Raw genomic sequence first — 16,551 nt, forward strand, 5'->3', positions numbered from 1 at the left:
CAGCGCGAGGCTCCGCGGGGGGGGGGGGGGGGGGGGGGGAGTAACATCCTAAAGAATGTCCAGTGAAAACTCTCACTCTCACACATGTAAATAAACAAAGACCTACACACATACACATTTGGGATGTTCCACTGACTCCTGCTGATCTTAAAACATTTATTTAGACTAACCCTAAAATTGTATCATATGGATTAAGACATTATTTAGCAACATTATGAGCTTTATTTGGAGGGGTTTGCTACTTCCAAAGAAACTTTTTTGTTTCTATTATAGAAGGCACTTATCTTTGACTTTTGTTGTTTTTATACTGATCTAAAGATATTTACTACTGCATCTCCTAACTTTACCCCTAAACCTCACAGAAACCCTTTTGCAGTTTTACATTTTAAGGCATGACACTAGACTTTAACACAGATATCGCCATACTCTCCTAGGTTGATTAATCGTAGTACGTTAAGACAATTATTTCATATTAGTTTTTGTATGTTTTCTGAAATGCTACAAGTATGCAAATGAGTCATCTAATTAAATATGTGCTAATTTGCATGTTTTCTACAACATAAATGTAAATATTGTATAAAACAGGTTCAAAATAGTGTCGTTTTGTTGAAATATTCGAGTTAAATGTTTATTTTTGATCTCTTTTTATAACTCCATTAATAAGAAAATAGTACTGTCAAACACCCAGGAAAAATCACCATGTTTTTAGGAATAAAATATTATATATATATATATATATATATATATATATATATATATTATCGAACCCTCTGTAAAAATTTTCAAAATATAGAGTAGAACTGGAATATTTGATGTGTTAGTGCTACTGATGTTGACATTTCTGGCTTAGTGCATGAGAAACAACTAATTTTGATAAAACAGCCTTTAAAGATATATTGTAATTGAAATCTAAGTAGATAAATTGTTACAAAACAAACACTCAAATGTGTGTTTTGGATGTTTTCTTTTCACTAGAGTCTGAAAGAAGACAAGTTATGGAAGCAAAATTGCCCAAAATCGTCCAGTGCCTGAATAAACAATGGTTTTGCCTGTAGTGTCTTCTTTCATTATTTAGTGTTTTTATTAAACAGTTTTCATTAATGCAGTTGAATTAATGTTTTATCCTTTTGAAACATTTGGCTCTGGCAGCGTTTTACATTTAATTTTTCTAACACATTGAAATTGAAACTCTAAAGTGTCCAAATACTTTTGGGGGTGACTGTACTCCATTACTGAATTTACATTTTGGCAAGAAAATGTATTCATCTTTCTGTTAACAGTTTAAGGGTTTAATTTTGAGTATTTTTTTCCAGTCAGAAGTGAATATCTGATATAATATATATATATATATATATATATATATATATATATATATATATATATATATATATATATAAAAACATGCTCAGATGGGACCAAGTCAAAGCTGTGCTGACTCTCAGTAGATTAGTTAACACTAATTTCCCACAGACAGACAGTGTGGGTATTGCTTAATGGCTCCTGCAGGACCAATGTTCTCAAACTCTCTCCACTAGAATATTACATGCACTGCCCAATGCACAATTTAATGCATTAATGAGTTTATTCATGGGTCTGTTGGGTACATAAGCAGTTGTTGTGGAAACAGTTCAGAAATCAAGCCAAGCCACATATCAAATCACAGTCATACTGACAAGAACATTCGCTTATACATGCATCGGCAGACAGGGTGATTATTTTCCTTTGCGATTGAGCTGACACAGCATAAATGGATTACTACACTAACGGGCATGTAGCATTTGCATTAGTGTTGTGATCAATAAATCACTCACTGTTGTGTCTTTGTCTCCTTTCCCTCTCATTCTAGGTTATCCATGACCTCAGATTTACAGCATTACAGTTTCAGGATGCCGAATATAGGGTTCCAGAACCTTCCCCTCAATATCTACATTGTGGTCTTTGGGACGGCCATTTTCGTCTTCATTCTCAGCCTACTCTTCTGCTGTTACCTGATTCGGTAAGACCACCTGGCTCTTATGTGTGCGACAGAAAAATGTGTTTGAACAAGCCTCAAAATGCCATAGATTTGCTTATTTATTCTCTTCAGTAAATTATACGGTTTGAAAGTCTTGATTTAATCCTTAAACATACAGGCTACACAATGGAACTGTTGTAATTAAACAGCTAACACACATTTAAGAGTTATTTGGAAGTTGATGAAAAAGAAAATTCACTCAGTATGAACAAGTGGGTGTAGTTGGAATGTGTGGTGTAGAGTGTTGCCAACAGGACCAATGTGCGTCATTAAAGTCACAATTACACCACAAATATAAAAGTAATAATTATCTATGAACCTCATGTGCTGACACCTAACTGCCTTAGATTATGCCACAAATGTGTGGACTGGTGTTCATCTAGACAACTGCATAATGCACCGTGCTCAGAAAATGGTAGGGAGTTTAAAAGACTTCTGTGAGAGGATAGAGGAGAGCTGACAGATGGTGATGGAACGGAGAAGTTCTCTTTTATCTTCACACCGAGCTCATACCATGTGAGGCAGCTTTTATCATGCTTACTTTGAAGACTGAACCAGCTCTGAATTTCAGAGCCATACCTTACTTATTAGTGGCTGTCCAATACAGAAGTAGAGATACAGTAAATCAGCAAGTTTTATTGATTTATACTTTTGCTAAGTACAGAGAATCTAATCCTACACATTAACACAGTTTGTTGTTGTTTGGTTCTAATAGAGCTGTTTAGTTTCAGAATGGGTTCCCTCTGAAATTTTAGATATAGTTTTGGATTTATGAGTAAATTAAGGTTGGTTGTTAAAATTTCATTAAATAGACTTCTCTGTAAATGAGTCAAGTCAAGTCAAGTCACCTTTATTTATATAGCGCTTTTAACAATACAGATTGTGTCAAAGCAACTGAACAGCATTAATTAGGAAAATAGTGTCAATAATGCAAAGTGACAATAGTAAACACTCATTTTTCAGTTAAAGACAGTTCATCATTGAATTCAGTGATGTCAACATCCAGCTCAGTTTAAATAATATCTTTGCAATTAGGTCAACGATATCGCCGGAAATGAAGTGTCCCCAACTAAGCAAGCCAGAGGCAACAGCGGCAAGGAACCAAAACTCCATCGGTGACAGAATGGAGAAAAAACCTTGGGAGAAACCAGGCTCAGGCGGGGGGCCAGTTCTCCTCTGACCAGACGAACCAGCAGAACGGAAAAATCAATATAAAACGTAATAAAACAGACGATGAATAATATTAACAGCAATTATTATATGATGCAATCAAACTTATAGCAAAATGTGGTAGTTCTGTATGTTGTTTCATGGTTGGCATCATCTGAGGTCCTCTGAGGGGTTGCATCATCTCTTCTCAGGTGTTCTGGACACAGTCATACCATAATGTCATTTGCATTTATTCATTTATACTTTTAAAATACACATTTAAACCAACTGGTCTATAAACCATGTCTTGATGGCATGCCTGAACAGCTTTATTGCAAAGCAGCATTTTCTTAGGCATGGCGTGTTCAGCTTGTAAATATAGTCCTAAGCTTCTAAAATAAAAATAAGTCATGTTCAAGACAACAAGGCAATTGTATAGCATTTTGAAAGAAAATCATGATTACTTGTCCCTGAAATGGAATTGTTACTTTTGATAGTTTTTGTGCATGCTCAATGCACTAACAAAGCCTGTCATGAAGAGTGAGAAGGTCAAACAGCACAGTTTGGAGAAGCTAAGATAACTGCTGACTTGATCATCTGAGTTGACAACAAAAATCACTATTACAAACTAGCTACCTGCTTGGATTTGGCTTGTAGTTTCAATGTAGTTGGATATAAAGCTTCTTATTTTCACAATAACTGAACCCAAAGCAGCTTAGTTGCACAATCACAAATCGAAGTCGAATCCACATTGTGTCACTAACTTCCCTTTTGGATTGAGTGAACTCTGCAGTAGCTGCTTCATAACTTAAAGGACATTGATTTTTTATTTTTTATTTTACTTTTCAAGTGAGAATGAACTTGGCAGTAAAAAAAACAAACAAACTGAATACTGATGTTTTACAGCAAGCACATAGAAATGGGAATATTTGGCCCTTCATGAAACTTAAGAAACTCTTTTTCCTTCAGCTACTGAGCTAATGAGTTGTCATCTAGTCAGATGTTGTCAACTGTTGTCATGTGGTCATTCCTGGCAGCAGAGATATTGAAGCTTTAATGTGCAATTGTGTAGCATCTCTTACATAAGACAGTGAGAACCAGCGGCTCTTATCCAAATTCACCCTAACCAGTGGGGAAGATGGTAAGTTCTTTCCCATTTATTATATACTAGTTCTGTTTTATTTGACTTTACCTCCCCCTTACTGCATTTACAAATGTTTACCTGTTTTGTTAACCTTTTATAGTCTTAAATTAGTCATATCAGTAAAAAACACTGGATTCTTGAATGAAAAAACTGTCAGATTACCAAGTAATTTATAAAAAAGAGTTTGTATTTAGTCCAGATTCCAGGCTTCTAAAGATGCAGGCTCCCTTGCATGTAATTAGTTCACAAATATTCATGACTTCCTCGTTAAATTAGCCAGAAAATATTTGTCATGCCCCCATGCACAAACAATATGTGGCCCCAGAAAAAGTATTTGGACACTTCAAGCACACTTAAAAATGCATTACCGTCATTGCATTAATTAACAAAATGTCAAAATAGCTGGTATTTATTTTAGTTGACTGCACAAGCAAGATTTTCACTGTACATTACACCAGCAGGTGATAATAGAAATGGCAACAATCGCAAATTCAGCAAGTACCAAAATAGTAGGCTCCCATTCTACCCAGCTGCATTTTCCACTACATTTTTAGCGTGCTATTTTTCACCTCCACATATACCTTCAGCATCGCTGAAACAATAGGGCAGAGCGCAGAGTGCTTATTCACAGCTTTTTACATCATTTAACAGCTGCTTTTGACAGGGTGGAGACGTCCCTAATGAGAAGACCAGCATATGTTGTGTTTTGAATGCTGGTGACCAGCATGGGATTTCTGTGTTGCTAGTGTACCAACTTGGACTAGTTAACGCAAAAATACAAATTCTGTTAATTATTCACCCTCATGTAATTCCGAACCTGTATGACATTCTTCCGTAGAACACAAAAAGTGTATTTTTGAAGAATATCCTGGCAATGAACATGAATGAACATTTCAGCCTTTTTTTTATAGCAAACTTACTGTATGGCTTCAGATGACTTGGAATATAGTTGTATGGACCACATCTTAGGTACTTTTTTTTTTTGTGCATCGTTTATGAAGCTTGAGAGCTCCAGTCCCATTTTATTGTGAATGCACTGGAAAAGGTGACCAGTACATTATTAAAAAAAAAAAAAAAAAAATTCCCATGTGTTCCACAGAAGAAAGAGAGTGTGGGTTTTAAAACATGAGGGTGAGAAAAGATGACAGAATCTTCAATTTTGTTAAAACTAATCCTCCTATAACTAGTTATGAATATACTGGTCCACCAGCAAGACAAGCATGAAATTGGTCTTTTCAGCAGGGATTTCAACGTAAAAGATGCTTTCCTTTTAAAGTCAAGATGAAATTATTGAGGTCTGGAGCTGGTCTCTTGACCTGTTAAGTTAAACTGCTATTTTATCTGGAAAATCACAGACTGAACAAAGGACCATCAAATTGTAGTCGTGCGTCTCTGTGGACATTCACGACGTGAAAGACAAAAGAGTCGTGAGCTCGAGTGGACCTGTGAAGGACGTCGTGATTCAGAGCAAACACGCAGCCGCACGTAGCAGCCATGCACCAGCTCCGACACACAAATGTGAAATGCCCCCGTGAATAGCGAACACACACTTGGAGAAGAAAACAGGCGGGTGCAGGAGTGTTTGTCTGGCGCGGTCATCCTCATGGGAAGAAAAATTAAATTCACACACACATTTGAGATTGAGCACTCACTGTGACATACCGGTTATTTAACAATGCAGGGAAATGGTCATAAGGTGCTTTTCTATGTGATGAACTATAACACTACCTTAATAGCGCGTGAGCAATCATGAGCAATCAAGAGACAGTTTCTCTTGACCTAGCTAGCCTCAGAAACTAGACCAAAATACATTGTACGATTTTGGCCATGATTATGAATATCTTGTTATTTTGCATTCCCTTCACATTATTATTGTATTTTTGCTTTGAAGAACGAATGGTCCGTGATTACTTTCGCCCAGCCACCACCGACTTCAGGTTCTATTAACACAAAAAAACATTTTTGCATTTTCCTTTGTAAACATGCGGTAGGTGGACGTGTTTGACCATTGCACCCACATCTTTTTGCAGTGTCTTGCGCATGACATGGCATTCTAAAAATGGTTCGCTTAAAAGGGATAGTTCATCCAAAAATGAAAATTCTGTTGAACAAATTCTGATGAAAATGTTGTTCCAAACCCGTATGACCTTTGTTCATCTTCGGAACACAAATTAAGATATTTTTGTTGAAATCCGAGAGCTTTCTGACCCTCCATAGGCAGCAATGTAACTGAAATGTTCCCATACCCAGAAACATATTTAGGACATCGGTAATATAGTTCATGACATCAGTGGTTCAACTGTAATTTTAGGAAGTTGCGAGAATATGTGCTGTGCCTTGTTTACATGCAGAGGAATGCACAAGTATGCGTTGTGGTACTCTCATTAACTCTTTCCCCGCCATTGACGAGTTATCTCGTCTTTTAGAAGACAACGCTTCCCCGCCAAAGACGAGTTTTTATGGCTTTTCTTGTTTTCACTGTTATACACTCGGGGGCGCTATTACACATCTTCTGAACGAGTACAAAGCCTCCCGAACAAAAAACACACATGAACAGGACGGAGAAACGAGCGATCTCTTATGTAAACAGATGCATATGAAAAATAATGCGATCATCAGCAATGGCAGCATATAAATGAAAACTGCATAATGTTACGGAGTAAAATGTTGATCCAGGAAGTGGTATATGTCTGTGCAAGCTTTGGAGGTGTTGATAGAAGCGATTTACTGGATTTATGCTTTGATAATCGTACTGAATATTACTCAGATGTAGTTTGTGATAAAAATGTGATTTTCTCACCTTTTTGCTCAAAATTATGCATTTTTATGAAACCTACCTATATTCAAGTGTTGATAAAAAAAGAATGCTTTAAGCTAGAATAAACTCGATTTTTTTGTTTAAAAGTAGAGCCTCTGAACTTTATTTTGGTGTATTGCATATTCAAATATTCATACAGCAAAATATTCTGGAGGCCATCAAATTTTAGTGAAAATCATCAAAATTGCTGGCAGTGGCTGGCAACTTTTTTCAAAAATGCTGTCGGGGAAAGAGTTAAAGGCGGATGACGTGATTTGGAGAAGAATAATTGTTAAATAAAGTTATTTTTGTTTTCTTTGTGTACAAAAAGTACTCTTGTAGCTTTGTAAAATTAAGGTTGAACCACTGATGTCACATGGACTATTTTAATGATGTCCTTATACGTGTCTGGGTCTGGGAATATTTTAATTACATTGCTGTCTACGCAGGGTCAGAAAGGTCTTGGATTTCGTCAAAAACAATTCATCTTAATTTGTGTTCTGAAGACGAATGAAGGTCTTACGGGTTTGGAACGACATGAGGGTGAGTAATTAATGACAGAATTTTTGGGTGAACTATCCCTTTAAGGTAAAAAAAAAGTTCAGTTTAAAAAAACAAATTTCATACCACTGCCCTGCGTTGTGCATTTTTAAATTCAAAAACAAATTCATTTGTATGGCCCTTTAGACAGCAACATTAGTGCCAGGGCTTTTTTGTCTTTGATTGTTTATGCATGCCAAAAAAAATTCTAAAATACACATAAATGCCTCATCCTCACCCCTAAATTCCCCCAAAGGGAGTATCTGCACCTTTACCTGCTGGTCTCTTTAAGAATGTCAGTTTCTCTCCTAGACTGTGCTGCCTGTTTTACAGGTCCCTCTCACTCTGCTGCGAGAGGTTAAGCTTACTTGTAATGGAGGTAAATTTTACAATACATGTCTCCATTTTTCTCATATCTATCCAGCTCTTTCTTCACTTGCTAAGTCTTTTCTGAATGTAAACTGTATTGTCTTGAATCAGCTATGTAAATTTTTGCTAAGGAGGTGATTGTAAGATACTGCAGTGTTTGTTGTGTTTATTTCCTTTGTACAGGAAGTAATATTGGTTGAAAGTATTATGTCATATCTAAATGAAAAGGGATTCAGCAAACAAACATTCAAAAAAGGCCAAAATAAAGCTATTGGACTAATACTAATGTTCTAACAGCCCTGCAGACATTAACAGTTCAGTGTTCACAAATTAGTGGCTAAACATAGTGTGTAAGGCATTTGCTGGTTTCCTTTAAATAGCCTTTTTCTTACACTAGAGACTCTTCCATCATGCCTGATGCATTCCAGTTATTTTCCATCAGGGTTCCTCTCTCACTTTCCCTCTCTCTGTCTGTGACACACACACTTGCTCAAGATCAAAATATTGTTAAATGTAGACTGTCCATTGCTTGGCTGCCTCCATTTCTTGAGTTCATGCCAAGAGTATCTGTATAGTTCTTTTAAATGGTCTGGCTCCAGTCTGACAAGTCACACTTTGTAAAGCATTGCAGCGGTGTGCGTAGGTAGTGCCTGAGCAGTCTGGTTCAGACAGACTGTTAAAGTGTGGTCAAGCTTGATGAGACAATACAAAACCCAAACTACTCTAGAAAGACTCTAGAACTGGACGCAGCCAATGTCAAGAGGAAGTGGATGTCAATGTGTTTAAAAGTTGAATTGTGTGATTTAAGCTCAAATGTGGTGGATATAATGTATACTATGTATGTTCAGAATGACTGGAGTAAAACCTTATGGGTAGCGAAGGCTGCAATTTGTCAAATAATGACTGAAATATAAGATCCAGGCAAGTGTTGACCAAATACAGCTGGAATATATAAACTGAGGTCCAGATGCAAATACAATGAATTTTTCACACCCATGAAACCCTATGAAAACCATTGCCATTTAAAATGGCCTGTAATTTAGTATCATGGTTCAACTTGATGATCTTGGTTTTGTTTATATATAATTTGGTAATATAAATGTCTCTCCAGCACAGGTTTTTAAAAAAAATGTTATGTCACTCTCTGAATTAAAACAAAGATGTCTTTTGTCTAGGTTACGGCACCAGGCACACAAAGAACTCTATGCATACAAGCAGGTGAGCCGCTGACTTATCTATTCAAACTCTCTACTCTATTATATAACTGTACATGATTTACTGTATGATTCCACTTGGGTGTGAATGGGAGTGTCTCTGTTTGTTTCTCATGCAATTTCAAATGTTTAGTTTATAGACTGAGTTTCCAAATTGCAATTGAGAATTACTGTAAATGCATTTAATAACTTATTGTTATTTTTTGTTTACAGGTTATTCAGAAGGAAAAGGTCAAAGAATTAAACTTGCATGAGGTGAGTTTTCCCTTTCATTCAACTCTGCAGGATTTTTTTTTTATTGATTGATTGATTGATTGTTACTCATTTTCTGAGATGATTACATGATGTATATTGGCCAGAAAGTGGTTTTTGTTTTTGTATTAAAAATGTGCTGTGATGTAGCCCATGAAAATTAAAAGACATCTTACAGCAAAAATCATTAATGAAAGTAAAAAGAGGTATATACAAGTAATATAGTAATACAAATTAATAAAGCAATGTAAAAAAGTAATAAGGTAATACTCTATAAAAAACATTTTGGAGTATATTTGGGAAACGAGCAGAAAAAAAGATTATATATATATATATATATATATGTATATATATATATATATATATATATAGAGCCTATATATCTTGAGTAGTGATTCATCGATTAAATGGCCATGTTTTGAGTGTTGGAAAGACAAATTTATTTTTAAGAACTGCTTTATTACAGCGTTTTATATAGTAAATGAACCAATTCAAAAAGAAGTGATTAATTGATTCAAATTCTGGTATTTTGTGTATTTTTATAATAAAATGTTTAGATAAGCACTGTTATTTATCACTGTGTGACATTACACTTGGTCATGAATATCAGTTACATTGTACCTTTCAGTGGTTACAGAATACACTGTTAAACCTGAGCTACCCTTTGCCCTGAACATAAGGACCTTTTACAGGATTTGTACTGTACGCTCTCCATGTTTAATAATAGCATGAGTCTATTGCGTGTTTAACCTTCACCGAGATGGTTTGTACATGATCGTGTTAATAGGCCAGTGTCCGACTTCATATGTGAGTGCTAATGAAATGTTAGCGACAATATTGAGGTGTGAGGACACCAGAGCTCTTGTTGAATCCTCAAATTGTCCTGGAATTTCTCGTAGCCCTTCACTCCCTTCCTGTATCTCGTAAGAGTTCATTGTCGAGGAATAGTTTCATTTTAAGGTTATTGTACTTTTCAGCATTATGGCTAAAGTTAGATATTCCTCTACAAAGAGCAGGCAGCTACTGTATATGTGGATGTGCATGAATACAAAAAAATTACAGTGTTGTGCTGAACTGAGTTAGGCTATATTTTGTTAGAAAACTTGGCTTCATGTGTCACATCTGGCTTTTTTCATTTGTATTTGATGCGACAGCAGTTGCAAGTTGTATGCATGATACAAGTTTGTTCAACTGCATCACAATCAAAATAGTAACATTTTATCTTGGAAAGGAACACAAAGTTCTCCCAGCAGCTAGTCTAATACTAGAAGTGCTAGAGGTGTCATCAATATTAACAGTACTGTCCGTGATTTTATATTAGTCATATCTTTTGAAATAGCACCTGAAAACGGTCAGAACTGCCCAGAAGTGCCAAGCAAATGTCAGCTGCACTTGTAAACTCAGTTTTTATGGTATTTCTTCATGTTTTGTTGGACTTTCTGCACCAGCAGTCATGACACTCATTTGTCAGACTCAAGGTTTTATATTTGATATGGATTTTTTTCACAAATCGCTTTGAGGAAACACTTTCATCAATGAGCCTGATACTGGCTCTTTTTTTCCAAAAGATGTTTTATTGTTTAAACACCATTTTGCAGGTGCTCCCATCTTTTTGTTAGGCAACATTATCTGTTAGCCAGGCTGATTTGATTATGCTTTAAGCAACCAATAATGTTTTAGTACCCTCAGCTATTTTTAACTGTATTTAAATCCATTCCACCATATAAAATTCTAAAGATTTTACTGCAAAATTACAGCATAAATTGTGCAGAAAAAAGTGTTAATTTTCTTTATTTCTAATGTAAACTACAGCATATAGGAGCATTGTTTATAATGACTCAACAAGTTTAACAGGTCAGGGTAATTATATTTTTAAAAATTGAATTTCATGTTTATGACTATTTTCATTTTGTTCTTTTAAATTTGGTTTAGTTTTCGCTTTGGCACTATTAGCTTTTGTTTACTAGTTTAGTATATGTATGTATGTGTGTATATATATATATGCATATATATATATATACACACACACACACGCACATATAAACATCATGTCTAACTATAAAAATTATTCAGATTTTTTGACATTTATATAACTAAATAAAATAAAGCGAAATAAAATCATAAAACTAAATAAAAACTATATATGTGATTTCTAATATATTATATAAAATATTAATTATTGTTATACATTCAAAATTACATTCAAATTTATTCATATATATATTATCTTAAAAATAAAATGCATTTGATAAGCAGGTTCAAGTATGTTATTTTAGTTTCAGTTTTTCAGGGGTTTTTTATGTTATTTTTGCAATGGTTTTGCAAGGTTTTTATTTTTTTTTGCATAACGTGTGGTTTGGGGATTCTTCAAGCCATTATACTTATTAGACAACGCATTCCCACAAACAGGTTTCTAGAGGGCATTCGTGGAACTGAAAATAAATGGGTCGGTAGTCCCCTCGCCTGTACTTGTAAGTCTGGTTTGCACTTGTATGCGTGCTCAGACAAGAAGGAAGGTCTTAAATAAAGCGGTGGGGCCGAGCTACAAGCTGATTGGACCCTCTATCCTGTGCACACAAGCCAAAGGGGGGAAAAACAATGCTATGATTGTATACCACAGGCATGAGAGATTTTCACTAGCATAATTAGAGGTTACAAACATTCAGCACAGCCATGCAAAGCTACCCTGAGGAACATAGATGGTTCTGAAATATCATAAACTATGATATTACCATAAAATATAGTTCACCAAAAAATATCATTCTGTCGTCATTTTCTCAGACTCGTTCCAAATCTGAATGACTTAGAAATCCAATGTTGTCCACCACTGACTTGCAAAATATCTTCTTGAAGGTGAGCAAATGATGACAGAATTTTCACTTTTGGCTGAAGTAATGCTATGAATTGTTCTCCACTTTTGATGAGTGATCCACTTTCTCCAGGAATTGATGAGTGTCCGACCACAGCATGTAGCCTCGGCTTTTAAATTCAACCCCCCATGAGTGTGAAAGGTGATCTGGCTATAGTTGACTTCATAAGCAGAATTATACAGCATCACACTGCTCTATCACCTCGTCCTTGAGCTTACATAAGATACAGCGCCAGGCGAGTGAATATAATCTCAGCTCTCGAAACATTAAGTACCCTTCCTATAAGGTGATTATATACACAGACACTTTATACGGTAGAGCTTGTGCACGGATGATTGATGTGCAAACACACTGGTGCAGAACTGGTGCATATGTGCCAGACGGTTGCCAAGATATGGATCCTCAGATGGCAACCAGTGAGAAAAGCATGGACATAAATATCACAGCATCAGTGAGTAAGATTTATTGTGCGTAATTCCACTGCAGTGAAACGGTCGGAAATAAAACTGTGGTTTGTGTTTTATTGTACTTGTGCATAGCTGCAGCTCTCTAGGTGAGAGATCAAACACATGAGAAACACAGTGTGAAATGGACCGAGCAATACTTATTTCCGTTTGGTAAGAAAGACCCCGGGGAGCCACTGCAGAGGTGGTCCTTTCAATTCAGAAGCCTAGCAGACAGGAGGAAAAGAGGCCCAGGATGATATATATACACACACATATATATATATATATATATATATTAGTGCTGTCAAACGATTAATCACATCCAAAATAAAAGTATTTTGTTTACATAATATATGTGTGTGTACGGTATATATTTATTATGTATATATAAATACAAACACATGCATGTATACATTTAAGAAAAATATGTTATGTTTACATATTAAATATACGTATATATAATATAAAATATAAGAATATAAATATATAAATGTATATACATGTAAATATTTTCAAAATATATACTGTATGTGTGTGTATTTATATATACATAATAAATATATACAGTATACACATATATTATGTAAACGAAAACTTTTATTTTGGATGTGATTAATTATTTGATAGCACTAGTGTATATATATATATATATATATAAACTAATAAATTGACAAAAACAATATATGTCAGTATTTTTAAGTTTTAGTTATTTTACTTCAACTTAATATAATATAATATAGACAGAAATGTGAAATTTTGCCTTGTCTACTAGCTGAAATAAAATAAGCTTATTTTTTATATTTTATTTTATTTTATTTTGGTTAATGATTATTTTATTTCAAGGAACTTTTTTTCTGTTTTAGTCTTAGTTCTGTTTTTATTTAACTTTAATATCCATGATGAGAATGACACGCTTGGATGATTTATTATAACCAGACTGGCCTTGTTTGGAGTATAAAACACAATAGTGAAGGCAAGGCACTGTCAGTTTTGTGCAGGATTTAGCTACATGTCTAGTGTTCTGAAGAAACATTCTTTCCGTTGCTGGCCAGTTAATGCCATTCTTTCCTCACAAAACCCAACAGTGTATATTCAGCAGACAATCTCTTGCGAGACATGTGCTTGCAGTCTAGCTCGTCTCAAACAGAGAAGCATTGTGTCTCGATAATTCACCAGCCACCCCCTGCTCAGGGCCATTGACACCTAAAGCACTCGGACTGTATACTGAACTATATCTTGTTTTATGATACACACACAGAACAGTAAATAACTGTTGTGACGGACACACATGTGCCCAGGCACATTTGTCCGAAACCACTGTTGTTCTTTTACAATTGGCACAATTGTGCATTTCCCTGCCCCGTTATTTGCTGTCAGCAAGGTTAATGAAATATTTACTTTGTACACAGTTCTGGAAGGTGTCCTGTATAACATGAGCTATGGAACATATCAGTTTTAACTTTATTACTTTATTATTACAGATAGGTATTATAATTCACAATCTCCTCATCACAGGCAGTCACAGTTAATTCAGCATGTGTTTGTGTGTGCGGTCTGCGTCAGTCATAGCACGTGCCTATATTGTGCACTATAGGGTAACATGCCTGGATATGGACTAATTGGATGATTGCTACATGCAAACAAGAACCGTCGCATAACGCGCACACACAATGATAAGGTTAATATTCAATAATAACACAATGTACAGCATATAAGTATCTCACAGCGAGGAATATCACAGAAATACTCGCGAATGCACTGAATCGAGCAGGCAATACAGGCAGCGCCATGCCAACCGGCCACTCCTCAATCGGTACAAGAACAACAGCTGATCACTTACTTCACATGTACGCACACTGTAACCCAGTATAAACTCGAAGTCAATGTGGTCTTTAAAGTAACTCTGAATGAACTAGAATACAGCTGCCAAACTCTATCTTCTCACATTTGCTGTGTCTCTCTTTAGCCTGTGATTCAGCTCCGCCTTCCGTGGTGACATTGCAGCCGCGCTGAACATTCTGATTGGTCAGAATAATCCGTGACTTAGAGACAGCCGAGCCTTTTGTACATAGGTTGTATTATTATTACACTTTAGTAATTGTTTAAAATGTACAGTTTACATTTAAAATGTTCTACATTGTTACCTGATTGTAACCATAGTACAATGTTGTGAAATTTTGGGGGAAGGGAAAAAAAATGCATTCTTTCTGGAAATACATAACATTCATATTTTTTTTAGCAATGTTTGCATCTGGTTTAATATCTTTACCCTGGTACATCCTGTCTTGCTATTTGGCTTTTCCTCAGATTAGTTTTTTTCATTTTCTTATACATTCCTCTGAATTTTATTGGCTACTTTATCAAAGGAACTAGCTGTTGTTAGCCCTCAGCCTTCTGTGGAATAGCCAGTACCGGAGTCTTTTGCCTACCTCCAGATTACATCAGCATTTAATTAAGTCCAAATGTCCACAGAATTCCACTCTCTGATGTGAGACAGATAATCAGAGTGTTTGACTTGCCTCCTACAGCACTAGGTCTCGACATGTTAGGCAGCAGTCAGAAAATGCTGCACTTGAACTGATTTTCCACGATTTTTAAAATTTTTTTACGAAATGTCGAAACGAAATGTCATATCTGCACCCCCAACTGCTACACCTCACTGCTAGATTGCAAAAGAAACTTTTCAAGTATAGTCCATTTCATGGCAAAAATATGATAGAAAAGCCTTAAAAGAAATGTTCTCAGGCATATCGATCTTATGTCTATCATAAAGTTCTCATGAATACTGCACTACAACATATCTTCCAGTCTCACTGATCTTTGAAGGTGATATCGTCCATTTCTTGTAATAACTTGCTGAGTGTATTCAATGGAACAATTTTCATCTTTGAAGGCAAACATGTTTATATTTAAAGATTTTATCTGTGTGTTCACTGGAATGTATTGTTTTCTCTCCCTAGATTTGTGCGGTGTGTTTGGAGGAATTCAAGCAGAAAGATGAGTTGGGAATCTGCCCGTGTAAACATGCCTTTCACAGAAAGTGAGTACCCTGGCATATGTTGTTTTCTAAAAAGAGGGAAATTTCTGCACCGCTAGCAGCACCAAACAATTTTTTTGTTTGTTTGAGCGACCCAGCTGGGCCAAAAATAACACTGGAGTTTGAGGTTGGACCACCTGTTTGATGAACAGTGGCAGATACGTAGTGCTGGCCGCTTAAAAAAATTGATTGTTTTAGAAATCCCAATTCTGCTAGTGGCATAGATTACATAAAGTGCCCATTTAAAACCTTAAATTAAATGCAAATTTGCAGTGTGGCATGGGTTCTTCTGCCATTGATCTAGTTGAAATGTGTCTGACTCACCCATCTTCTTCACCACTTTTTTTTTTTTAAACATTTGCACTGGGCTGTATGTCAGAGTAAATGCCAAAGTAAATGTCAGAGCAATGCTTGGACACTTATCAGAGGGGTGGGGAACATTTCAACATTTCAACATTGTACTTTGCTTCTATTTGAATCCAGCCAATCTTTATAGCTTAAATGGGTCACTGAAGTGAAGTCAGATATTAAATGGTAAACTGGTAATATGATAGTATTTAATTATTTAATGAATATTTTAATTTTTACATGAATTAATATATATATATATATATATATATATATATATATATATTTGTTATTTTAGAATCAATGCAGTATGGCCACAATGTGTGCTATAAAATTAGGCCCCAAATAAACTACATGAAAATATAATATAA

At 35.5% G+C, this 16,551-nt stretch overlaps 1 protein-coding gene across 2 annotated transcripts in view; it reads left to right on the forward strand.

Annotated features, from left to right (window-relative positions):
• LOC107551705 (RING finger protein 24) overlaps positions 1-16,551 on the forward strand; it is a 36,285-nt gene that overhangs the window by 16,155 nt on the left and 3,579 nt on the right. For both annotated transcript variants that reach the window (XM_016233431.1, XM_016233425.1), the window contains 4 exons: positions 1,847-1,996; positions 9,189-9,231; positions 9,441-9,482; positions 15,756-15,835. In XM_016233431.1, coding sequence (XP_016088917.1) covers positions 1,854-1,996; positions 9,189-9,231; positions 9,441-9,482; positions 15,756-15,835 — 308 coding nt within the window. In that variant the 5' untranslated portion in view covers positions 1,847-1,853. The remainder of the gene's footprint in view (positions 1-1,846; positions 1,997-9,188; positions 9,232-9,440; positions 9,483-15,755; positions 15,836-16,551) is intronic.

Source organism: Sinocyclocheilus grahami, unplaced genomic scaffold (genome assembly GCF_001515645.1).
Source record: "Sinocyclocheilus grahami isolate Dianchi unplaced genomic scaffold, SAMN03320097.WGS_v1.1 scaffold17.1, whole genome shotgun sequence".
NCBI lineage: Eukaryota > Metazoa > Chordata > Actinopteri > Cypriniformes > Cyprinidae > Sinocyclocheilus > Sinocyclocheilus grahami.